The sequence below is a fragment of the Otolemur garnettii genome, unplaced genomic scaffold (assembly GCF_000181295.1).
Source record: "Otolemur garnettii isolate 467f Iridium unplaced genomic scaffold, OtoGar3 scaffold00023, whole genome shotgun sequence".
NCBI lineage: Eukaryota > Metazoa > Chordata > Mammalia > Primates > Galagidae > Otolemur > Otolemur garnettii.
In genome coordinates, this window is record NW_003852418.1 from 13,257,035 (window position 1) to 13,283,713 (window position 26,679).

General features: G+C 46.1%; 1 protein-coding gene across 3 annotated transcripts in view; it reads right to left on the reverse strand.

The window, feature by feature from the left end:
• ZFP64 (ZFP64 zinc finger protein) overlaps nt 1-26,222 on the reverse strand; it is a 93,128-nt gene extending 66,906 nt beyond the window's left edge. Inside the window, exons 1-4 of one of the 3 annotated variants that reach the window (XM_003787706.1) lie at nt 25,816-26,222; nt 20,448-20,687; nt 2,695-2,856; nt 808-870 (exon numbers count right to left, since the gene is read on the reverse strand). In XM_003787706.1, the coding sequence (XP_003787754.1) occupies nt 808-870; nt 2,695-2,856; nt 20,448-20,687; nt 25,816-25,861 (511 nt within the window). In that variant the 5' untranslated portion in view covers nt 25,862-26,222. The remainder of the gene's footprint in view (nt 1-807; nt 871-2,694; nt 2,857-20,447; nt 20,688-25,815) is intronic. The other 2 variants (XM_012803967.2, XM_012803968.2) reach the window with 2 other exon arrangements.
• Between the last annotated feature and the right edge of the window lie 457 nt (nt 26,223-26,679).

Consider the following 26,679-nt stretch of genomic DNA (forward strand, 5'->3'; position numbering starts at 1 on the left):
TGCCTCAGCCTCCCAAGTAGCTGGGACCACAGGCACCCGCCACAACACCTGGCTATTTTTTGGTTGCAGCCATCATTGTTGTTTGGCAGGCTGGGCTGGATTTGAACCCGCCACCTTAGGTGTGTGTGGCTGGCGCCTTAGCCACTTGAGCCACAGACGCCGAGCCTACTTTTTGAATCTTATAATATGTCTATATCCTTTGAAAATGAGCATCTAATATTTTGTTAAAAATAATCTAAAGGCAACTCCTTTTCTGTGCAGAAAATCTGGGAAACATAAAAATAATATATTAAAGAAAGTTAAAACCCCAAGAATTAATATGACCACACATTGATTTCTCTCTCCTCTTAAAGAGGCATTTATTAAATTCTCCTATCGAAGTGACAATAACAATACATCCTCACTGTATCTAATGATAGTGTGAAAATATATATAAGTTTTCATTCTTTCCCCTATTTCTCCCTTTATTAATCATTACACACAAATACACTTAGAGGATCCTTGAGAATATGGGCACTTAGATTCTCATTAATTTTGGTGGGTTAGTTTTCAAAATGGCTACAGCGGTTCACATTCCCACTAGCTAAGTTTGCTCACATCCTCTCCAGCACTGTATTTTATTGCTTTCAACATTTTCTGCCAAAGTCATACATAAAAACAACATCTTATTTTTACTTAATTAGGATTTCTATTCCCGTGATGACCAGTGAGATTCTGAGGCATAGTATGTGTCTGACCTATCTGGACACCCAGCTCCTACTCCACAGCCGGGGTCTGGGGCATATGTGGTAAAGAAATTTCACTCACCTGTGTGAATTTTTAAATGACGCTCCATGTCCTTCATACCATAGGCAGTCTTGAATTGGCAACCTACCAAAAAACAAAAAACAGGAAAGATTACTAAGGAGAACGTTGTAACTTTAGAGTGGAGAAAATAGGAAGAAACTTTCTTTTTCTTTTCAATTAAAAAAAAAAATTTATTTCATTTCATTTTATTTTATTTTACAGTTTTGGCCGGGGCCAGGCTTGAATCTGTCACCCCTGGTATATGGGGCCAGCACCCTACTCCTTGAGCCACAGGCGCTGCCTTTTTTGTTTGTTTGTTTAAATTAATTAATTATTTTTTTTTTTTGAGACAAGAGTCTCACTATGTTGCCCTTGGTAGAGTGCCGTGGCATCACAGCTCATAGCAACCTCAAACCCTTGGGCTTAAGGGATTCTCTTGCCTCAGCCTCCCAAGTAGCTGGGACTACAGGTGCCTGCCACAATGCCTGGCTATTTTTTGTTGCAATTGTTTAGCCTTCCAGGCCAGGTTTGACCCCGCCACCCTTGGTGTATGTGGCTGGCGCCGTAACCACTGGGCTATGGGTGCTGAGCCCGAAATTTTCTTAACCAAGGCACAAATGGTAACGTCACAGTAATGGGACCACTAGGTCTCACACGCCTCCTTATTTGATGCTTAGAGAAGGACACAACATCACTTGTGTGGTTCTTGCCAAAAGTGCATAACCTGAATCTAATAATGAGGGAACATCAGACAAACCCAAACTGAGGTCTATTTTACAAAATGACTGTCCTATAATTTTCAAAAATGTCAAGCTTGCGAAAGACAGAAGCTTTGCTGTTCCTGATTAAAGGGAACTAAAGACAAATAAAATCTAAACGCAAATAATGATCATAGGTTGAAACCTGGCTGGGGGGGATGTTTTTTCTTTGATGAAGAGGACATTTGTAGGATAATTGGTGAAATCCGACTAAGGCAGTACATTTGGTAATAGTATACATACATGTTAATTTCCTGATTTAATGAACATTCTGTAGCTGTATAAGAGAATGCCCTTGTTTCTAGGAAACGAACACTGAGGTCTTTGAGGGTAAGGGGGTATCATGACTGCAAGGTACTGTTTAACTGTTTGGGGAGAAAAAAATATATATGTCTATAAAGAATGACAAAGCAAATATGGCAAAATGCTATCATTTGGGGAATCTTTTTTTTTTTTTTTTTTTTTTTGAGACAGGCGACTCAAGCTGTCCTCCTGGGTAGAGTGCTGTGGCATCACAACTCACAGCAACCTCCAACTCCTGGGCTCAAGCAAGTCTCCTGCCTCAGCCTCCCAAGTAGCTGGGACCACAGGTGCCCGCCACAATGCCTGGCTATATTTTTTGGTTGCAGCCGTCATCGTTGTTTGGCAGGCCTGGGCTGGATTCGAACCCGCCACCTTGGGTGTACATGGCTGGCGCCTTAGCCACTTGAGCCACAGGCACCAAACCACATTTGGAGAATCTTGACAAAGGGTATACAGGAATTTTTTGTATAACTTTTGCAATATCTCTTTAAGTTTGAAATTATTTCCAAATAAAAAGTTAAAAAACAAGTAAAAGAAGAAAATCTCACTGGATATGTCTTCTCCCTAGACTATATAGCACAGGCAGGAAAATTCACAGCAATCTGAAGTTTTCATGAATTCCATTTCAAAGCCTGTGGCCATAGAAAGCTTAAGAGCCCACACGCATCCTGACCATGGAGAGCAGAGAAAGGCCATGTGCGCTGATATTAAATGCTGTGGGGCTCTAGTTTTTATGCCAGATAGTTTGGTATGCCATTTGTCAGAAATTCATAAGTAAAGGCTTTAGAACCTGAACTAGGATAGATATCCCCTCCCCTCCCCAAGTAGGGCCTAACACTGCCTTTACCTGGATAGCAGCAGTTAAGCCTTTTCTGAGCAGGTGCCGTTGCAGGCTTTTTGGTACGTGACTTGGCGGGGAGAGAGATGACTGTGGCTGTCTGGTTTTCATTACTTTCCGTGGGCAGATAAGTTTGATAGCCATGTTCAAAAACAAATTCAGGAGCTGAAACTAAAAGATACAGTAATTATTAATTTTCATAATATAAATGCCCAATAGCCATTCCCTTTGCTTACTTCTTTTGCAGAGAATGAACATGCTAGATTGCTTTCCAAGTCTCCTCTGGGGTTTAGGAATGATCACGTGACCCCATTCTAGCCAATGAGACACTAGTGAGCATGTGCTGGGGGGAGGTTTCTGTAAAGATTTTCCTTTCTAATTTTCTTGAGAATAAAAAAAAGGGGGCAGAAGGAGAAACAGTTGAGGAAAATTCATTTTTGCTACCCTGTTGCCCTACTTCCTGCCTTTGATGTGCTGGAGTGACGATGTGATGCCTGGATCTTTGTCAGCCACTCTGTCACCAAAACGGGAAAAGCATAAGAATCAGATGCTGAGGTGGGAGTGGTGGCTCACATCTATAATCCTAGCACTCTGGGAGGCCACGGCAGGTGAATTGCCTGGGCTCACAGGTTTGAGAACAGCCTGAGCCACGGGAGACCTTGTCTCTAAAAATAGCTAGGGGTTATGGTGGGCACCTTTAGTCCCAGCCACTCTGGAGGCTGAGGCAAGAGAATCACTTGAGCCCAAGGCTGCTGTGAACTGTGATGCCACAGCACTCTAACGAGGGTGACAAAGTGAGATGAAGCATCAGATGCTGAGCCACAGCTCTGAAACCACTGGGTGTTATGGTGGGTGCTTGTAGTAGCAGCTACTCTGGAGGCTGAGGGAAAAGAACCAGCCTAAGGTTGCTGTGAACTGTGATGCCACAGCACTCTAATGAGGGTGACAAAGTGAGATGAAGCATCAGATGCTGAGCCACAGCTCTGAAATCACCCAAATTGAGACTTCTGAAATGAAGAAGAAATGTCCCTATAATTTAGGCCAGGTAGGTTTTCTATTAACCGAAGCCAAATGGATTAGGCACTTTCATCATCTGTGTCATAAAATCCTCATACATCACCAGAAAGGAATTAACTTCAGGAACTCTGAACACAACGAGTCGAATTAATATAGTCTTCAGCCTAAGTATTCCTGAAGAAAAATAAAAATTCTGTACTCTCACAGATGCTTTGAGATAAAAAGAAAAAAACAGTAAAAGAGGGACCAAATATAGAATATCCTAACAAAGCTAAGATAGGTAGCCTTGAACTTCTTTCTTTCTTGTTCTTTTTCTTGTTTGGCTGATAAAATATTTTGTGGCTATTTTGTTAACTAAGCTTATGGTTCAGGGCTTAGAAATTCTTTCTTCTTTAAAATGTAATTTGTCACACGGAGATTTGGCTTCACGCAAGGAGTAAATATAACTAGTGGGACTTGTTCATTGGGTGAACTGAGGCTGAGAGGCCCTAGTGATGATTTTGAGAGACCCTGTGATGTTTTCTTTCCCAAACTTCAGTCCCTGAGGTATCCAACCTTTGACATTTTTTTTTTGCCAATTACTTACTGAATGTATTTACTCAAATCAACACAGACCTAATATCACTACTTGTTTTAGCTTTGTTCAAAGCAAAAATATTCATGCCACGGGTTTTCAGGTGCTAGTTTTAGTTCTCTTTTCTTGTTTTTTGACACAGAGTCTCACTCTATCGGCCTGGGTAGTGTCAGCCTCGTCTGCAGCCACCTCAAACTCCCGGGTTCAAGCGATGCTCCTGCCTTAGCCTCCCAAGTAGCTGGGACTCCAGGCAACCTCCACAACATCTGGCTATATAGTTTTTCTATTTTTTTGGTTGAGACAGAGTCTTGCGCTTGGTCAGGTTGGTCTCAAACTCCTAAGCTCTAGCAATCCACCTGCTTTGGCCTTCCAGAGTGCCAGATTATAGGCAGGAACCTCTGTGCCCAGCTTAGTTACAGTTCTCTTAAAACAAACATCCTATTTCTTTGAATCTAGGATGTTACAGATTGTGAGATACATCAGAACTTTTTATATATGATTAAAAATGTTGCCGATTAAACACATTATGACACGATGCTTTCATATTCTTAAGATATTTCATATTTATTCAATGAGCTCTTTTAGGCTTCTTTGGACAGGAAATCTAGGCTCCTGACCTAAATTGCTGGCACCTTCAGCAGTGACAGTATCACGCTAACGCATGTCACATAACACCTGGGTTCTACCAGCCCGGATACACATGGTTTCCATTTTTCTCAATGGAAAATGTCTAGGACATTAAATGACTTCTGTGTGGCCCAAAGATTTGCACTGAAGTTTCCTGCCTTTGTGCCAAGTATCTCTGAGGCATGAATCAGCCACACCTGCCTCTTGTTGAAATACTGTCATTTACCCTGTGGGGTCCCGCTATTGCTCCTGCCTTTGTTTACTCTGTTTTCAGACTCTGGTGCCCAGCCCCGAGCACAGGAGCTGCCTGGCAGCTTGTTATAAAGGCAAATTTTCAGGCCCCACCTACTGAATCAGACACTCTGGGGGCCCACCAGAGTATCGGGTTTTTGTTTTGTTTTATTTTGTTGAGGCGGAGTCTCACTCTGTTGCCCTGGGTAGAGTGCTGTGGCATCAGCCTAGCTTGTCACAACCTCAAACTCCTGGGTTCAAGTGATCCTCCTGCTTTAGCCTCCCAAGTAGCTGGCCCTAAAGGTGACCATCATAATACCTGCCTAATTTTTCTGTTTCTTTGGTACAAGAGACAGGGTCTCGCTCTTGCTCAGGCTGGTCTAGAATTCCTGAGCTCAGGTGATCCTCCTCGCTCAGCTTCCCAAGTAGCTGGCACTACAGGCAGCTGCCAAGATGCTCGGCTAATTTTTCTGTTTTTAGAAGACATAAGGTCTTGCTCTTGTTCAGGCTGGTCTTAAACTCCTGAGCAAAAGCAATGCTCCCACCTCAGCCTCCCAGAGTGCTGGGATTACGGGCATGAGCCACCACACCCAGTCTGGCAAGTCTGTGTTCTAAAAAGCCCTCTGTACATCTGATAACCACTAGCATACACCATCCTTTCCATGATCTCAGCGCTAAAACTTAACCCAGCTTTGTCTAAATAAAGGAATCCCCCGTTCTTGGTTGTGGCTTTGCAAGAATACAGAATAGCAGCCATTCCTTCAAAACTAAACACTTCATTAATATCAGAATGACTTCCCTGTTACTGTTTCCAGGCCCTTACGGGTGAACAGTTACTTTTTATCTTCAACCTGAATTATCACGCAATATCTTGGAAGACTTTTTTTTTTTTTAATTTTCAGACAGGGTCTCACTATGTTAATAGCACAGGCTGATCTTGAACTCTTAGGCTCAAGTGATCCTCCTGCCTCAGCTGGAACTATAGGTATGCATCATTATACTCGGATTATAGCTCACAAGAACTCTTAAACACGTAGTAAATCTTAATACATGTAGTTCCTAAACTGCACATGACTCAGCTGAGGTGACAAAAATGTGATGGCTGAAATCACGTTTGTTCACATCTGCAGAAAGTTAATTTTTTGGCCTGCCAGATGGTGGATGGCAATCCCATTGATTCTGAGACACACTGCTGTTTCAGATTTGCTAAAACGTGTCTTCGAATGGATATGAGTCCAGGTTTAGCCACTTATTCTACGTGTGACCTCAGGCCAGATGGGTAACCTCTTTGAGCCTGTTTTCTTATCTGTACATGGCATTAATCACCATGATGTCCACTTTGTAAGGCTGTTGTGAAGCAACAGTAGCACAGGATGTGGCCATGTTTGAGTCTCAATAAAAGTCAGCTTCTTCAGTTGAACAGAACCAGACTTGGGCCATTTTACATCAAATGTGCAACTGTCACGCTTATGAGTTAGATTGACCAGCTGTCCCTGTTTGCCTGGAAGTGGGGTTTAGCACCATTAAAATATAAGGCTTTTGGTGCCAAAAACATGCAGAGGTGATGCAAATACGACCACAGCTTTCTGAACAAGTTCCCCCCTTGCTGGGCATGGTGGTTCATTCTGGTAATCCTAGCACTCTGGGAGGCTGAGCTGGGAGGATCACTTGAGGCCAGGAGCTCAAGAGCAGCCTGGGCAATAGAGGTCCATATCTACAGAAAATAGAATAATTGATTGGTCATGGTGATGTATGCCTGTAGTCCCAGCTACTTGGGAGGTTGAGGCAGGAGGATGACTTGAACCCAGGAATGTGAAATTGCAGTGACCTATGATGCCACTGCACTCTAGCCTGGATAACAGAATGAGACCCTGGCTCAAAACCAAACCAAACCAAGTGGCCTTTGTTGGAAGACAAGGCGGTCATCGTGGGGTGGGTGTGGGTGGCCAGGCCCACTATAGGTTGGTTCACAGAATTTACTTTCCACCCTCCCAGGAGATGGGCTGGCTTCATCTCCCCTATGAACTGGAGGTGGGGGGGAGGAAGGTAGCAGTGGAAGGAATCATGGGAGTTCTCTGGATACTAACTCTTCTCAAAGGTATGATCTGGAAATATTTCCTTCCATTCCATATGGTACATTCTCACATTTTCATTTCTGTTGTTTCCTTTGATGCATAAAGGTTTTACAATTGGATGCCGTCCTGTGTGCCTATTTTTGCTTTTGCTGCCTGTGTTTTTGGTATCTTAGGGTGGCAGCAGGAAGTATTGTGCGTGGGCGGGTTAAACACAGTAAAGGGAGTCAGGCACCCAACTGCAGGCATCACCTTGGGGGTAGGGCCATTCACACGTCACCTGTGAGTAACTCCAAAGTAGATGTCTACTAGACCAGAAAGGGTTTGCTTAAGAGCATGGGCTGTGAAGTCTTACCCTGAGCCACAGCTTCTTTACCTGGAGGATGGGGACAATTTCCACTCCTATGTCCTAGGGCTGCTGCGAGTATCAGGCACCAGGCCTATAAAGCTGTTATTGCCGTTTGCTGTTGTCATTATTCATTAAGGATTTTTTTTTTTTAAGATAGGATCTCACTCTGTCAGGCATGCTGGAGTATAGTGGCATGATCACAGTTCAGTGAAACCTCGAATGAACTCCTGGGCCCAAGGGATCTTCTTGGCTCAGCCTCCAGAGTAGCAGAAACTACAGTGGGGTCTTGCTATGTTCTCCAGGCTGGCCTCCAACTCTTGGGTTCAAGCAATTCTCCTTCCTCAGCTTCCCAAAGTGTTGGGATTATGGGCATATGCTACTGCACTGAGCATTATCCATCAGTTTATTCAGTAAATATTTATTACAAATCTACTGTGTGCCAGGCACTGTTCTAGGTACTAGAAACACAGCAGTGAGCCAAAGACATATATCTCTGCCCTTGTAGTTGGACTTCTAGCTGAGACTGTTGGAGGTAATGAATAACTTAAATATATATCACATCAGGTGGTATAAATCCTATGGAGAAAAAGAGAGCAGGGAAGGAATCAGGCAGTGCTGGGGGACATACAACTTTAGGTAGGTCCAGGAAGGCCTCTGTGAGACGGTGCCATTTGAACCGTTTGCATAAAACGTGCAAACATGAAATTATTATATTAATAGTATTCTGTTGCAGTGTCTGGAATTCACAGCGACAAAGGGGCACTGGGTAATAAGCTCCTCATCAGCTGGCTGGAACCTCCTGGCTGCTCTTCCAGGTCGGCTTCTCCCACCCCTCCCCCACACCCAGTCCTTTCCAGGATGCCCTGTTCCGAATGGGACCTGCACAGGGAAACTTTCCCTTGACCTTAATCGCTGGGGGGCTGCAGGTGCCCAGAGGGGCTAAGGGAGGCCTCTGGGCTTTCTGTGCGATTTGACCCATCCCCAGGTGCATGTGTGCAGTCAGATTGACCGAGACCAACTTCTGTCCCCACCACTAGCTAGCGGTGGGACCTTGACCAAATCACCTCTGTGCTCTTTAGTTCTTTTGTCAGTAAAGTCAGTAAAATAGGGACATTAGCGGTGACCTTGGAGCTTAGATGTAACGTTTCTTTGTTTAGTTTTTAGAGGCAGGGTCTCACTCTGGTGCTCCAGGCTGGAGTGCAGTGGTGTGATCACAGCTAACTGCAGCCTCAAACTCCTGGGGTCAAGGTATCCATCTGCCTCAGCCTCTTGAGTAGCTGAGACCACAGACATGCACACCTCACCTGGCTCATTTTTAAATTTTTGGAAGAGACTGGGGGCGGGGGGAGGGGAGGGAGGTGGCAGTGGAGGATAGTTGGTCTTGCTATTTTGCCCAGGCTGGTCTCAAACTCTTGGCCTCAGGTTATTCTCCCATCTCCTCCTGGAATGGATGGCTCACCGTCTTGAGCCACCATATATCTGGCTGAGTACAGACCTTATTGTTTTAGCAGAGATTCAAGAAGCTTAAGAAGAACTGAGAGCTGGGCATAGGGCAAATGCTTGATAGTTCTTAACTGATGCTACAGTAATGACCCACAGTCATAGATTATCCTCCATTTGTCTGTATTCAGCTCTGGTGTAAGAGAGGCATCAGCCTTGGGGAATCTCTGAGCCCCAAGTGGAACTGAAGGGAGCACCCTAGATCTACTGAGATGGAACTACTCACAGCCTGGGGGTTGGGAGGAAGTGCTTCTAGCAGAGGCATGACTTTCCCCCACATACAAACATTCTTTAACTTCTCCTTTCACTGAAGATGTCAAGGCGAGGGCCACTGCTTTGTGTGGGGGTCTCATTTCCAACTTTATGCAAGAGCTTGATGCCTCATTCCCTACCCTGGTGTGGGCATTAAAATCAAGCCCTCTGTTCAGCGAGATCACATCTGCTCACCAAATGCTCCCAGCAACTGACAGTCCCACACACCTGCGGCTCCTTTTGGTTTTGTTTTTTGCCTCCTGGGGATTTCCCCGGCTTGCCTGTGTGCTCAGGTGTGCATCTGAGAGACGGTTCCGTATACATTTATTTAGCTACATTCAGCTATTGGGTCATGATGTTGCTTAAAATGTTTGATGGTTGCGTGAATTTCACAGAGAACCCGATTATTTTTCCTCTGAAGTTTATACCCACTGGTGTCTTAGACCTGCTGGTCTCACATTAACCAATTGCAGCTCCTTTTCTACAAAATTGTCTTTCAAATCTCTAGAGACAGCTTTCATACCTCCCAGTCCAATTTGCTTCCCCCCTTTTTTTCTTCTTCAATTTAAAAACACCACGAAAAGTCCTTGTCTCCTTGTAATTATTTTATACTTTTTAATCTTGCAAAATAAAAATAACCACTAATTGTGGAAAGTCTGGGAAGTGTAGAAAAGTGCAGAGAAGAAAATCAAAACTGGGGCGGTGCCTGTGGCTCAAAGGAGTAGGGAGCCGGCCCCAAATGCTGGAGGTGGCAGGTTCAAACCTGGCTGCAGCCAAAAACTGCAAAAAAAAAAAAAAAATCAAAACTGCTCCCAAATTGTCATAACATGGCAACATACGTCCTTATATTTTATGCTTATACACTTTTTCTCCAAAGCATCTATCTCTACTGCAATTAAATACTTATTTGAGGCTCAGCGCCTGTAACTCAGTGACTAGGGTGTCAGCCACATGCACCGAAGCTGGCGGGTTTGAATTCAGCTTGGGCCTGCCACACACCGATGACAACTAAAACCAAAAAATAGCCGGGTGTTGTGGCGGGCGCCTCTAGTCCCAGCTACTTGGGAGGTGGAGGCAAGAGAATCACTTAAGCCCAAGAGTTAGAGGTTGCTGAATTGTGACATAGGACACTGTACCCGGGGCGACATAGTAAGACTCTGTCACCAAAAAACCCCACAAAAACTACTTATTTGAGAAAATAGATAATGACTGTCTTGTTCGGAAAGATCTTTGTCTCTCTTCATCTATCTCCCAGCACCTGACACAGACCCTGGTGATGAGCAGAGACTCAAAGAGCATGAATTGAATCAAAGATCCACTAACTGGCTAATACATTTTTTTGTACATAGATTTTTGGTTGTTTCAAAGTTGAATTAACCCTTCTCCTTTCCTGGACATTGAAGAGGCTTCTGGGTATTTACTTGTATGAACAACACCAATCCAGAATTTTAAACTTATCCCTAGTTTCTCTGAACGTTCTATTAAGTGGAACCACTGAGTCAAAATGGTATGGATGTTTTATTGCCTGACCATACACAATAATCAGATCCTTTCAGAAAACTGAAACTATTTGCATTCTCTCCTTCACCCTGGCTATCACAGAGACTACTTGAAGGACAAAATGAGATTATTTTAGTTTAAATTGCGTTTCTTTTATCTGTCATTAATGAGGATAAATGACGTTTCAACATGTTTTCCGATGACACATCTTCAGCGGGTTTATGCTATTAGCTCATTTTTTTTTTCTATTGGAATTTTCACTTTTTCTCATTGATTTGTATTTTCGTCTTTACCTATTAAGGATATTGTCACATATTCAAAGCTCTTGTTTTTTTTTTTTTTTTTTCCTGTTGTTACTTCCAAATGTTGTTCATGCTTAAGACGTATATTTGGGGCTCCTGATTTCCAGGCAAGCATCTCAACAACAAACTCAGAAATTTACTGGGAAAAAAAATCCATTCCTTTTTTTTCTTATTCTATTCCCAAAGGGCTTTTACGCTTAGTGTACATCTGTCCACAGGCAGCCCAACCATCCTGAGTCCTAAGGGGTGAGCCTCTGCCAAGTTGGAAACCCCGGCCACACCCCCTACCTATCACCGCTGATTGGTCCAGAGGCAGACACACCTGACAGCAGGTGAACCAATCAGACTCTCTTGCCCAGGAAGGAACTAGGATCAGGATGTTTCAGTTCTCTGTGGACTTTCATTCATTTTTTTTTTTTTTTTTTTTTGAGACAGAGCCTCAAGCTGTCCCCCTGGGTAGAGTGCCGTGGCATCACAGCTCACAGCAACCTCCAACTCCTGGGCTCAAGCGAGTCTCCTGCTTCCGCCTCCCAAGTAGCTGGGACCACAGGCGCCCGCCACAACGCCTGGATATTTTTTGGTTGCAGCCGTCATTGTTGTTTGGCGGTTGACTTTCATTCTTAAACAAAGACTTAAGCGTTAAGCACAGCTATGAGGGCAGCGATGCTTTTTCAGCTGTAACATGCCCACAGACCAGACCATTTCAGAATCTCACTAGAATGTGCATTTCGATTCAGTAGTTCTGGGGTTGGCCGTGACTCCACCTTCCCAGTCTTTCCAATAAGCTTCCAGGTGGTTGCCTCGTCCTCAGACCACCCTCTGAGCTGGGTGGGTGCCTAGGAATCCTAAAATATTTCTAGTTTCCTGTTCAATCCCTTTCTGCATGCCATTCCTGTATCCTGCTAAACACAATCTCCCCATTTGGCTTAACTTATAGCCAAAATTGGCAAATAGAGAAACAGTTGTAAGTAACAGAAAATTAACCTGCACCATGTAGGGGCATCTCCGAACAAGAAAACTAAAAAAAAACCAGCAGAGGAACAGAGCTTCCTTCCACACCCCACCCTTCTTTCCCACTCCTGGGGTCCACATTTATTACTCAAGTCTGCTGAGCACCCACTGTGTGCCGGACAAGGCTGCCAATGGCTCTCCACCCCTTCTTCCCCTTCTCCCAGTCAAGTGGTTCTCAAAAATGACCCTGTAGCAGAGATTCTGATGCAGATACCTTGGGTAAAGTCTCTGGATATTTTTTATAGCTGTATTTTAAACAAATGTCTAGGTAATCATCTTGCACAGTGACATTTGAGAACTCCTCTCGTGGGCCAGTAGTAGAACGTGACCTGAAGAGGCGTCTTGGGATAGGATTCCACTGCTGGGCCTCTTCTCCTTGTCCCTTGCTGGTCCAGCCACCTCCGTGACAGCAAACATGGGTGTAGACATATGTCCTCAGTTTTGGGCAGTGGGATCTGGAATTTCTGTATTTGATCAGGAAACGTTTCCTCCCTGGTAAGTTGCCCCTTTTCCTATCTGTGGATGTGGCTGCAAGATTTGGTGCCTAAGGCAGCAGCAGCCATCTTGTGACTATGAGGACCAAGGGCAGCATATAGAAGCCCAGCAATGACGACAGCAAGAAGATGCAAAGAAATCGCCATTGCAGGTCTATCTGCCTTGACTCTTCTTCTGGCTGTGAGACACAACGAGTCTTTTCAGTTCACTTCTAGTCCTGTGTTAAGAGCAAGAGAAAGCATCTGAACTGACCTAATCTCTCATTCATTGGCTGGTTCAGATTCCCAGGACCCAGCTCAGACCAGACACATCTGCCTTTTTCACTGAATCTTCCGGTGGTTCTGATGCACAGATAAATGTTGCATTGAGGACTTGACTTAGGGGCATTGGGAACACTAAGTAAGAGCAGTTTCTGCAGCCAGAGAGCCCAGTTCTACCACTTTCTGTTTCTGTCACCTTGGACAATTTACTTAACCCTTCTGTGCCTCAGTTTCATTGTTGGTAATAAAATGGAGACAACAGTTACAAGTACTTAACTTTTGATTGTGAAAAACACTTCATATAGATTACGTATGTACGGAGAAAAGTGCACAGCACATAATAAGCACCGTGTAAGAATTTGCTCTTATTATTCCCAGACCCTCCGCAATCACCACCTAGTTTGTCTTACTAACTCGCTCCTGGGCTCAGCTACTTTCGCACATGCTCCCCAGCTCCCTTAGAATAAAGAATGGAGATGAAGCATGCTTCCTACCATATACCACTTGTGTCATCTCTACCACTGCTTTTGGATTTTGCCCTGATCTTCCCTTGCTCCAAACCACTATTAGGCTTTTAGGAAATGCCTCCTTTCCGCCATCTTCCTTCTGAAGGTCACTATGTCTTCCAAGGCCTATTATACACTTGATCTCATTCACAATCCCCCACTTTCTAGTTGAAACTGATGCACTCTGGTGATTTGATGCATCTTTAAGACTATACTTCTCACAAACAGCTGGGCTTGTGTGTCTTAAAAACGAATCCCTCCTCTCCTCCCAGGAGGCTTGGAATCCTCCAAGGACAAGCACTTCCATTTTCTCAGCTCCGGCGTTTGGAGTTACCCTCACTGAGCCCTGATGATGGGGTGGACCCCACACCACATGCTTCATGCACACAAATGAATCCAATCCTTCCAGCTGCCCCTGTTCTATTCAATAGCTGTTTTATTGAGTGCCTACGATGTGCCAGGCCTGGTGCTGGGTAGCAGGAAAATAAGACTAATTAAGTCTCTGCTTGCAGGGAAATTTACAGCCTAGTAAACTAGAAATTAAGCCACTAATTTGGGGCTCACAGGCCAAACTGAACCTTCAGATTTTATTTAAGGCTTTCAAATCAATTAGTAGGTGGTCTGGGTCTTCCCTGTGTCAATTTCCTCTGGGCCAAGACCCCCCAGGGATACACCTGGGGTTGAATAACTTTATTACTCTTTGTAATGAGAGAAACCTCACACCACAGAACCGTGGAGCTTCTCATAAGAGGGTGCTAGAAAAAGATTATACGTCTGGGGCTCCTAGATGCTTTTGGAGAATTACCCTAGAAAACCTGCCTGGGAAGCATCAGGAAGTGGGGACAATTCTATGACTGTAATAAACATTACTGGGAGGGAGGGAAGACGAGAGGGAGGCCAAAACTTGAATAGGCCAAGATGTAGCTGCCACTCAGATCAACCAGGGGAGGAGGAAGTTTGGCATTTTGTGGCTTGAATAGCGTTCCCATTTTTTCTGGGTTCAGACAGGATGATAGATATGGCCTCACTATTATCTTGCTCCATTATGATCAGCATGACCTTGGCCGATATTGGTGTTTTGTAAAACTCTTATGTTCAACAGAACAGCACCGCCTACCTGTGAAAGGCAGCCCAGCTCCTGGCAACATCAAGAGACGGCAATGATGGCTGCCGGCTGTTAGAGGCTGCTTTCCTCTTTGTTGGTGAATTGACCACAGGCCCTCCCCCTCTATCATAGGCTCCGCTGCTATCTATGCTGCCATCCCTTACCTCCTGACCACCCTGGAACTCAATTCTCTGGCTAAGTAAAGAGAGCTGTTACCAAACAATTAATTAACTATAAATATGATAAACGCTAGGTGAGAAAATAGTGAAAAACCTAATGGCTGCACTGGGGTCTAGGGGAAATCAGGGCTGGCTTCCAGGCAGAGGTGACTTTTAACCTAGACCCTGAAGAGTAGGAATTAACCAGAAGTGGTGGGAAAAATCGTTCTTGTTCAAATGTTCAAATCAATGAACACTGGCTGAGGGCACGTGCCGTGAGCCAGGCTGTGTGCTAACATTTTTCATGTGTTGTGTTATTTAATGTTCACAGCCCCCTGATTCAGTTAGGTAATGACGGTCCTCCATGCAGCAGCCCACTCAAGCCTGCCTAGAGCCCTCTGCTGCAAATACTATCATCACTCTCATTCTACCCCTGGGAAAATGAAGACACGTACACTGTAAGTTACATGCTCAAGGTCACATGGTTAGCAAATGGAGCAGCCAGGATTGGAACCCAGATAGTCTATTTCAGGACTCCAAACCCTGTATCCTCTCTATTCTTGTCTTTTCTTTAAAATGAGGCACCGAGGGCTCCTATAATTTGTTATAATCCTGTGGTTTCTACGGCTTTATGCAGTCAAGATTCAAACTCAGGGGCCTGACTCCAAAGCTATGAACTTCAAAAATGCATGTCAGATGCTATTTTGTTTCTCATCGCATCAATATCTAATTTTACTGCTCCTATATGAAAATTCTTAAAAGTCATACGCCAAATAATTGGCATCCCTCAAAGCTAAAAGGCAAAGAATAAATTTTATTTTATACCCAACTATTATTGGGCAGGGAGGAGATGTATGAGCTGAGTCAGGAAGGCTTTGGTTTAATGAAGGATTGAAGATGGACACTGATCAAGTCCGGAAAATGCCTGGATGAGATTGTCTGTAGAAAGTGCTATGTAGGGGGTGGGTCAGCAGCACTGGGCAAGTGAGTGACTCTCCAACCTGGCTGATACCCAGAATCCTCTGGGAGCTTGTTAAAAATACAGATGCCTGCACCTCAGCTCCAGAGACTCAGATTCAGAAGGTGGGGCCTGGGCACCAGTATCTTTAACAAGCTCCCTAGAGATGCTGGCCCAGAGGCAGATCTGAGAACCACCCGCCCATGGAACATGGATGCCCAATGTGCTGAGCTGAGCCCAGAAAAGCAGGCTAATATGTGTGAAAGAGAAGAGAAAGCAGGGTTCCGCTTGTTTAGCTGGCAAAGACGCAGGAACAATCCGGAGGAACAGCTGAGTCAGGCAGGGACCACGCACACTGCAGATCTCACCACCCACTCACCACCTGTTCATTCATCACTCCATTAATAAAAGCCAACGGGTACTGAGCCCAACAACTCCGTTCCAGGCCCTTTATCAGTATCACAGAATCCTCACAATAACCCAACGATTACTAGGCATTATGATGACCTCTTTTTACAGATGAGGAATATTAAACGAGAAGGAGAGCACATGATGTGTCTACAGCCTAGGGCAGGTAGGGGGCAGACTGGGATGCGAGGCCAGCAGTCTGTCTTTGAGCTTGCAGGGCCCCTCATTTCTGCACAGGGCAGGCCTCTGCGTATAAAGAGGATGCTGCAGCTGGCCTGAATGTACAGGGTTGTCAGCGAGACTTGGGACATGGCAAGATCAAATGATCACAGGCCAAGGAAGTGTCAAGAGGAGGGTGAACATCTCTGGACGATGAGCTAGGAGGACGAAAGACGGAATAGTTATTTGGTTGTGGGGTCGGCTTCATGGTGGTTGTGAAATTCAAGCAGTTGTTCACACTCAACTCAAGCTCTCAATACCGAGAGCTTTTGTGTCAATGCCATTGTAGACACTGGGGATCTGGTGGGGAAGAGGAGGGATGCTTGTGGGTCAGTGACGGGAGCAGACCTTAAATTTGACATGACCTAGTCTAGGAGAAGAGTGCATGTGTGGGGTCAAATAAGGGGTGTTTGAGAATATGCCTTTAAGCTCAACTCAGACTATGTGTAAGAATTAAGTCAGTTCCACGGAAAAGGAACAGCACATGCCAGGGCTCTGCAGCTGAAGGCTGGGCGCAGAGGCTGTAATCCTAGCACTTTGTGAGGCCGAGATGAGGGGTCCATTGAGGTAAGAGTTCAAAATTACACTGAGCAACTTAGGGAGACCCTGTCTCTGAAGAAAAATAGAAAAATTAGCCAGGTATGGTGGCATAAGCCTGTAGTCCCAGCTACTTGGGAGGCTAAGGTAGGAGGATTGCTTGAGGCCAGGAGTTCAAGGTTACAGTGAGCTCTGATGATGCCACTGCACTCTAACCTAGATGACACAGAGCAAGACCTTGTTTCAAACAAACATAAACCAGAATGACTGCTGAAATACAGAGGGGAGGAGGGTGCCCTAAGAGGAAGCCAGATCCTTTGTGTGCAGACCGCAATGAACTTCAGGTCTGCAGACTGAGTTGGTGTCAGCCAGCCAGAGGTGGGAAAGGTATTTCAGGCAGAGGGAACAGCGTAAACAGAGACCCAGAAAGATACAATGGCCACAGATAGAAAGCATGGGCCTTGAAACCACCCAAGTGGCAGGGTGTTTGATACGCTTTACATGCAGAGTGTGGGTTACAGGGACTTTGTTTTTAAGGACAGGTGACCAACTACCAAGTCTGCAGAGAGAAGACCACTAGGGTAAGGGCCAGAACACATTATGTCCCAGGACTGTCCTGACCTTGGTCCTGCTTCTTTCCCACATGTGGCCTCAGTTTATCCAGCTGTAACATAAAAAGCTTATACCAGCCTGGGGTTGGGGACCTGTGACCTTAAGGCCACGTGTGCCCCTCCAGATCCCCAAGTGTGGCCCCTTGATTGAATCTAAACTTCCTAGTACAAATTTGTTCCATGAAATTTGGATTCAGTCACAAGGCCACAGTCAAGGACCCAGAAGGCCACATGCAGCTCCAAGGCCACAGGGTATTTTCCAGTTTTTGTATTTTCTTAGTGACTTCCTCAAAGATGGGAATTAAGATAAATTCAGGAGAAAGTGGGAAGATCTCAAGATTTTTTTTTAAGGTTAAATTATCAGTTTATTTCAATGTTTAAAGAAGTTGGAAGGGACATTATTTTAGATGCATTAAGAGAAAAACCCACAATACTTTGCTCAGTGCCAAAATATTCAAACATCACCCCTATGTACAATTCACAAGGGGAAAGTTGGTTCTCTGATTTCTGATGTTCCTCACTCCTTAGCTCCAGCTTAACTATTTGGTAAACATTCTCTGAGAATAAACTAGAAGAAACCTGTAGACTTGATCAGGCTTACAGGTGTACTTTTTTTTTTTTTGGCCAACAGTCTTAAAATTTGGAAAATTTCACACTTTTCAGCTTCTCTGACAAACCCAAATATCTAACTGGCTGGATCCAAAAAGCAGCTGCACTTCTGAACGAGTCATGTAACATTCGTTCACTTTACCACACTCCCCACCACTCTCTAATACTCACACACAGCCCACTTCTCTTTTGCATTATCTGCCTCATGTCTGTTCTAGAAGCTTGCCTTGAATATAGTAATATAATGTGTATGCATATGTATATTTTGACCCTCAGCTTGAGGATATTTCTGAATCTGTACACAGGTCTAGCTCCCCTTTTCAAGGCTAAGTCCCTTTCCACGTTGGAATCATTGATAACAATTTCTCTACTGTCCTCTCAATGTAGACAGACCATACAGAGGATCCACTTTTTCTAGATGGTATCCTGCACATGAATACCTTTGTGTGTGTGCTTATACAGTGTTATAGGATAAATATTTAGAAGTAAACATATCCAGTAAATGGGTTTCTATACATTTTAAAACAGATTCTAAATCTAAGATTTACAATTTTAAAGTTATCACAAAATTGCCCAGGGTATATGAATTTACATCCCCAGAAAATACAAGTAGTGTCGTTTTGCCAAACCTTGTTTTGATTTGCATTTCTTTAATTCAGGGGTCCTCAAACTTTTTAAACAGGGGGCCAGTTCCCTGTCCCTCAGACCGTTGGAGGGCCAGACTGCGGGCCCTGGGACGAGTCGGCTGCTAAGCAGGACAGGCAGTGGCAGCAAAAACACCCAGCGGGCTGGATAAATGTCCTCGGTAGGCCGCAGTTTGAGGACCCTTCCTTACTAAGGTCTTTAGAGGAGCATCATTTTATGTTGAGTGGTCTCTTGTATATCACCTACTGACTTTTTTTGGGTGAGGGGGGACAGTGTCTCACTTTGTTGCCCTCGGTAGAGTGCCATGGCATCATAGCTGATAGCAATGTCAACTCTTGAGCTCAAGTGATTGTCTCCATCAGCCTCCTGAGTAGTGGGGACTACAGGCACCTGCCATGACATTAGGCTATTTTTTTTTTTTAAGAAATGGAGACTTGGCAGCACCTGTAGCTCAGTCGGTAGGGTACCGGCCACATACACCCAGGCTGGCAGGTTTGAACCCAGCCTGGGCCAGCTAAACTATGACAACTGCAACAAAAAAAATAGTCTGGCATTGTGGCAAAAGTTACCTGTAGACCCAGCTACTTGGGAGGCTGAGGCAAGAGAATTACTTAAGCCCAAGAGTTTGAGGTTGCTGTGAGCTGTGATGCCACAGCACTCTACTGAGGGCAACATAGTGAGACTCTGTCTCAAAAAAAAAAAGAGAAAGAAAGAAAGAGACTCTCCCTCTGGCGCTCAGGTTGGTCTGAAACTCTTGAGCTCAAGTGATCCACTGCCTCGGCCTCCTAGAATGCTGGGGTTACAGGCGTGAGCCACCCTGCCGGGCCTTTCAGCTGCTGACTTTTCCTCTTTATTCTTTTCTTTCTACTTCTACTGGTTTTCAGAGTTCTCTGGATTTGAGGGATATTAGGCTTTAATTACATATGCTGCAATTTTTTTCTGTCTTTAGACTTTGTTTACACTTTGTTTTATACTTTGGAAAAATTATAACTTTGCAATCACATTTATGATTCTTCTCCCTTTGGGGGGTGAGAGTGGCCCACAACCTGCCTTCTTTAGTAGGCATATTAATATATTTTTTAGAATCGAATGCCTTTAGCTAAGGAATACATTCTCCATTCCCCCAGCAGTCTCACTAGTAGCTCATAAGTGGGTTCCTTCACACTTTGAAAGTTACCTTTGGCTTCTAAGATTATGTAGGCATGAGTATAGGTGTGGGGTATGTGTATGTGTTTGTGTCTATCTCTACATATGAGTTTAATATTTTCTCTTGAACTCATGGTTTTATTATGCACATTTAAGGGTTTGATTCATCTGTCATTTATTTTTGGTAAAGTGGACAAAACAGAGAACCAGGATGAGCTTTCTGTTTTGCTGGTCAGCAGCACATGGGAGTCATCAATGCCTGTTTGTAAATTTACAAAAACCAAAACAAAACAAAACACTTTTGGTCCCTTTATACAAGTAAGGAGAACTCAGGGATCACTCCCATCACCCAACACAATAACATTTTTTGTTTATTGCAACATATTTCCTAGGAGTCTTTTTCTTCATATATAGATTTTTGTTTTACAAACCTGTTTTTTGTCTGTTTTGTTTAACATGTGACTATAACTGCTAACACTTAATGTTTTAACCTAGCAGCTCCCCAACCTGGCTGGGCAGCTGGCTTTTCTGTGGAGCTTGTTAAAAATAATGAATCAGCAACCCCAGGGGGTGGGCCCTGGGAATCTCTATTTTTAACAAGTTCCATAGAGGTGTTTTGAGACATGGCCAGACCAACTCTCGCCTGAACCCCCCCATCCCCCAGCTGTACCTGTGATCGTCTGGGTCTCCGAGGTGATGGTTCTGGTGGTGGTCTGGGTCTGGGTGGCAGGCACTGTTTCCTCCGAGACAAACTGGACGGTGCTGGGGGCTGCCCCAGACGAGCTGGTCAGCTGGCAGCCGCTTTGCTTGTGAGCTACAAAGGCGTCCAGATTGTTAAACTGCTGCTTGCAGATGCCACAGATGTGGATGTCGGGGGTCAGCTCAACCAGCACCGTTGTGCCACCTGGAACTCCACGGGGCAAAGGGAAAGTCACAGATTAATTCTAAACAGCTTTAAATGGTAATGCAAGCCAGATTCATGGTAAGAAGAAAAGGCATGGTGGCAGACATGGCCAGGTGGTGGCCCATTATCTATTCTACTGCCTTCCTTTTTCTTTTTTGAGACAGAGTCTCACTATGTCGCCCTGGGTAGAGTGTCATTGCGTCACAGCTCACAGCAACCTCAAACTCTTGGGTACAAGCGATTCTCTTCCCTCAGCCTTCCTAGCAACTGGGAGGACAGGCGCCCGCCACAACGCCCGGCCATTTTTCTGTTGCAATTGTCAGGGTTGTTTAGCTGGCTCAGGCTGGGCTCGAACTGGCCAGCTCCATCTGAGCTCATCACATACACATGACAAGTGTATGTGGCTGGCGCCCTACCCAATGAGCTACAGGCGCTGCCTGCCCTCTTTTTTCTTGCAAACAGAATTCCAGTTGTGTCCCAGCAGCAATGTACCCAGATCTAAGTACAGTCTGAGCCATCCAAGTTGATGCTCCATGCTGCACATGGGGATCTAGCGGCATGGTTTGCAAGAAACTTCTCTGACGTGCAGGGAGGCCCCGCACGTTGCAGGACCAGTAGCCATCTCCTGCCCCAATTAATGTCATTAGAACAACTGATCCCCCTATACTATACAGGGTGGACATAAAGTTTGTGTACAATTTACTATGTTAAACTATCTTAAATTGTACATGAACTTTATGCCCACCCTGTACTTTCAACCCCCCCTCTAACCACACATACTATGGGAACTACTAGTCTAAATAATCTTGGCCCCTCTCCAACACAGTGCTAGCAGAGTTTCAGGTAAAAGTTTGGTATTCATGATAAAAAGGGAAAAGCAGGCTCAGTGCCTGTGGCTCAAGTGGCTAAGGTGCCAGCCGCATATACCTAAGGTGTTGGGTTCGGATCCAGCCCGGCCTGCCAAACAACAATGATGGCTGCAACCAAAAAAAAAAAAAAAAAGCCAGGTATTGTGGTGGGCGCCTGTAGTCCCAGCTACTTGGGAGGCAGAGGTAGAAGACTCACTTGAGCCCAGGATTGGAGGTTGCTGTGAGCTGTGATGCCACAGCACACTCTACCCAGGGGGACAGCTTGAAGCTCTGTCTTAAAAAAAAAAAAAAAAAAGGGAGAGGCAGCTGGCACTGTACTCCTCTTCTAGCTATGGATGCAGATGTGATGCCAGGGGCTTCTACAGACATCCTGTAATTATGAGGAAAATGCCACGATCCCTATAGATTCTGGCCCTTACTTCACTGATTCCCTGATTTCAACTTGAAATCAAGTAATTGCAGACTTCATTAGGCCAGTATAGTTTGGGTTTCTTTTGTAGTCAAATTCATTCTCAACTGACAGGGCTCCTATTTCTTGATAGTAAACACTAAGAGTTAATGGCATGGGCCAGGAGCACTGGTTCATGCCTGTAATCCTAGCACTCTGGGAGGCCAAAAGAGGTGGATAGTTTGAGCTTAGGAGTTCGAAACCAGTGTGAGCAAGAAGGAGACCCCATCTCTAAAAATAGTCAGGTGCTGTGATGGGTGCCTGTAGTCCCAACTACTTGGGAAACTGAGGCAAGAGGATCACTTGAGCCCAAGAGTTTGAGGTGGCTGTGAGCTATGACGCCACAGCACTCTACTGAGGGCAACAAAGTAAGACTGTCTCAAAAAGAAAAAAAAAAGAGTTAATAATGGTTAATATTTACAAAACACCTAACCCAGTACGTAGAATTACATTAGAAAGTACTATATAAATATTTATTAAAGAAATAGAGTTAATCAGTCTCTAGTATGACTGTCTTAATTTTTATGAAAAAATCTTTTTTACCTTATACAAAAACTCAAGTTTATAACAAAAAATTTGGAAGAAACATAAAAAGAGTAAAATCACAGTCTTTTTACTCATGCCTGCCACGACATTATACAAAACACTTTCTTCCATTCTTTTTTTTCAACACTTAAAAATAAGTAAGATCACGATGTATGTAAAACTAATCTTTTCCCTACATATAAAGCTTTGTGCTTTACCACTAAAATCTCTTTATAATGCCGGGGATAGTGGCTAATGCTTGTAATCCTAGCATTCTAGGGAGGCCAAGATGGGTGGATCACCTGAGCTCAGGAGTTTGAGACCAGCCTGAGCAAGAGTGAGACCCCCATCTGTAAAAACTAGCCAGGTTTGGGCGGTGCCTGTGGCTCAAAGGAGTAGGGCACCCGCCCCATATACCGGAATGGAGGTGGTGGGTTCAAACCCGGCCCCGGCCAAAAATTGCAAAAAAAAAAAAAAAAAAAAACTGGCCAGGCTTGTGGTTGGCACCTTTAGTCTCAGCCACCCTGGAGGCTGAGGCAAGAGGACCACTTAATTCCAGGAGTTGAAGGTTGATGTGAGCTATGAGGCCATGGCACTCTACCAAGAACCTGTCTCAAAAAAAATCTGTATAGAGGTAACAATTTAATGGCAACACACTCTTCCTTGGTATCCACGTGTCATACACTTATCAGCAAAAGTAAGGGCATTATCAGCAACATTATTTACAATTTTCCCTAAGTTAAATAATAGCTTTGTGCATATACAATTGGTGTCCATCCATTACAATTTTCAGAAAAAAATTTTTTATTATTATTAATTTTTTTTTTTTCTTGCACTTTTTGGCTGGGGCTGGGTTTGAACCCGCCACCTCTGGCATATGGGGGTGAAATGCCCTACTCCTTTGAGCCACAGGCACCGCCCTATTATTATTGTTTTTTGAGACAGCGTCTCACTATGTCACCCTCAGTAGAGTGCTGTAACATCACAGCTCACAGCAACCTCAAACTCTTGGGCTGAAGCGATCCTCTTGCCTCAGCCTCCCAAGCAGCTGGGACTACCCGCGCGCGGCCACAAGGCCCAGCTGTTTTTTTGTTGCAGTTGTCATTGTTGTTTAGCTGGCCCGGGCGGGGCTCATACCCTCCAGCCTCGGTGTATGTGGTCGGCGCTCTAACCACTGAGCTACGAGCGCCAAGCCAATTTATAGGATATTTACATTATGCCCAATTTTCCCCAGGTCTAAGACAAGAATTCTCTGCGTGACAATACAATTTGGTTGATTTGCTAAGAAGAGAGATCGCGGCCATGTTTTACAAGCTGCCTGACGTGCACAGAAACCAATGGAAGGAAGGAACAAAACTGTTTCTTCTTTTTTTTTAATTTTGCAGTTTTTGGCCGGGGCTGGGTTTGAACCCGCCACCTCCGGCATATGGGACCAGCGCTCTACCCTTTTGCGCCACAGGCACCGCCCCCGTTTCTTCTTTAGAGCTCTGTTTCCTGCAGCTACCGAGACATCGGCAGTGACACTAACAGGGAAACAAGAAACTAAGAGACGAAGACGTGCGCGGCCAAAGATGCCCTGATGACATCTGATGCCCTGATGACATCATTTGACAGGACCAAAATCCAAGATGAAAGAGCTTTGGCAGAGCGCAGGGGCTCACGCCTGTAATCCCGGCACTGTGGGAGGCCAAGGCCGGTGGACTGCCTGAACTCAGGAATGGGAGACCGGCCTGAACAAGAGCGAGTCCCATCTCTACTAAAAATAGAAAAACTAGCTAGGCGTTATGGCGCGTACCTATAGTCCCAGCTACTGGGGAAGCTGAGGCAGGAGGATCCTTTGGACCCAAGAATGTGAGAACGCTGTGAGGATGACATCACAGCATTCTACCCAGGGCGACAGAGTCTCAAAAAATAAAAAACCCCACGACGAAAGAGTTTTAATAACAAATAATGTCACTGATGTGTCCACAAGTTAATGACCTAGACCTTCCTTGGGATCCTGACACTATCACTTACCAACAATGATCTCGAGTTTAGGTTTTGGCATCTGTAAAATGGGAAGAAGAGAGGTTTCTTTTTTTTGCAGTTTTTGGCCGGGGCTGGGTTTGAACCCACCACCTCCACCATATGGGGCTGGCGTCCTACTCCTTTGAGCCACAGGCGCCGCCGGAAAAGAGAGGTTTCTACTTCATGGGGTTGATATGAGAATTAAATGAGATGGTGCTTATGAGAAGGCCAGCACAGTCACCCTTTTACCCCCACCCCAGTAGCCCGAGCCCTCACAATGTTACTTGGTGGGGTTATTATCAAGGGGCCCCATTTAAACAGGGCATGTCTGAGCCCCATCTAAAAGGTATGCTGAGGTTGGGGTGAGGAGACTGGTGTTTAGGAAATTCTGTGCTTTTCACAAGTACCGGTAGCTCGAGGAATGCCCTGTGAAGTTTGGGAGCCAATATCTCCAAAATTGTTACTAGTAGCAGCTAATGAGACGAACACTTACTATGTACCAGAGGTCTGCAAACGCCCTGCCAGGGTTTCTCAAACTATGTGCTTCAAAACCGCCCAGGCAGAGTAAGGACAGCAGATCCCAAGCCCCACCTCCGAGATCTGATGGGTGGGGCCCAGAAAGCTTTTTTAAAATACACGCTCGCGCTCCCAGGTGGCAGGTTTGCGCTTAGTCCCTGGACCACACTTTGGGAAACAATGCACCAGCCGAAACCAGGGACTTGAAAACCCTGATGTGCTCTACAGGAAAATAAAAATTGGACCCCAAACTCAAAGAGAGCGCCCACGGCCCCATTTCCCATTCAGATCCCCGCCCTTAACGTGCAAAAGGCTTTTTGCACGAGCCGGCAAGACCTCGTGAGCTCCAATTCCCCGGCTCCAATTTTGAGCCACTGAGGCAGAAGTTTTCCCATCAGCGTTGCCCAGGTTACCCCAGATCCCTCTCTCCCCGCAGCCCGCCCCAAACTCCGCCTGGCTGGGCGTGAATGCCCTTAGGGGGTGGCGATTGTCTGCACGGCATGCCCTCCCCCATCGCTCCCTGCCCAGGGGTCTCTCCAGGTTGGAGAGCGCCCCCAGCCTGGTGCAGGGTCGGGTGCACCCCCACCCCGAGCCTACTCCGGCGTCCCCTGCACAGCGCGCCCGCCGCTGTCCCCGAGACGCCGCTCCGGGCCGTCACCCCGATTTCGGGGCCCCGGGCCTGCTGGCTGCGTCGCAGACGTGCTTGGGCCCGGGCCCCGGAGCGCGCACAGGGCCCCGGAGCGCGCGCTGCTCCCGGAAAAGCACTTACTTTGCACCGAGCCCGGGAAGCTCTCGCCCTCGCTGCTCGAGTTCATGTCGCAGACTGGGAGGTCCCCGCCCGGCCGGGGTGCCAGGGTGGGGGGCGCTGATCTACATGGTGCAAGGACTTTTCCTTTTATTTTTCCACACCCCCCCCCAGCCTGCCTTCTCCCAACTCTGCGAGGCGGGGAGGACGGATGTAAAGCTAGCTCCACTTCCGCTGCCTAGAGGGCGCTGGCCAGGCCCGGCCGCCCCAACCTGGCTTTGCAGCAGCGGCTCCCCGGGGAAGCGGCCCGCGAATCCCGAGACCCCGGCCGCGCGGCCCAGAGCCCGCGAAACCGCCCCCAGCTCTGGGATCTGGATGGCCACGGGCGTCCCGGCTGGCGCGACCGCGGGCGGCGAAGGATGCGTCCCCTGGGTGGCTGTAACCGGCGGCCCCACCGCACCCCTGTGTTCTCGGGGGCCGGGATTGGCCTCCCCGACTCCGGGCGCCTCTACACCTGCCGCCCCGGGAGCCTGGTCCCCAGCGCAGCACTGCTCCAGGGACGTCTGGGGGCTTTGCAGAGAGACCCGCGTCCAGCTGATGTTTGGGGGTGGGTGCGCGGGGCACGGCGGGCTACGGAGAAAACCCGGCTGGGCGTCAGCGCTGGGCAAGTCAGCAGAGCGTTGGGCTGGCCCCTGCCCCGCGAGCGAAATAAGGAGGGCCGTGATGGGGTGGGCGATCAGAGTAACTGGTTTATCTCTGAGGTTCCCCTACTCCGGGGGGCTGCCATCTCACCGCACATCACGATCTCCTGGCTTGTTAGAATTCACGCTGCTGGGCTCACTCCAGCACGTCTGACTGCGTATCTCGGAGGCCGGCCTGAGAATGGGC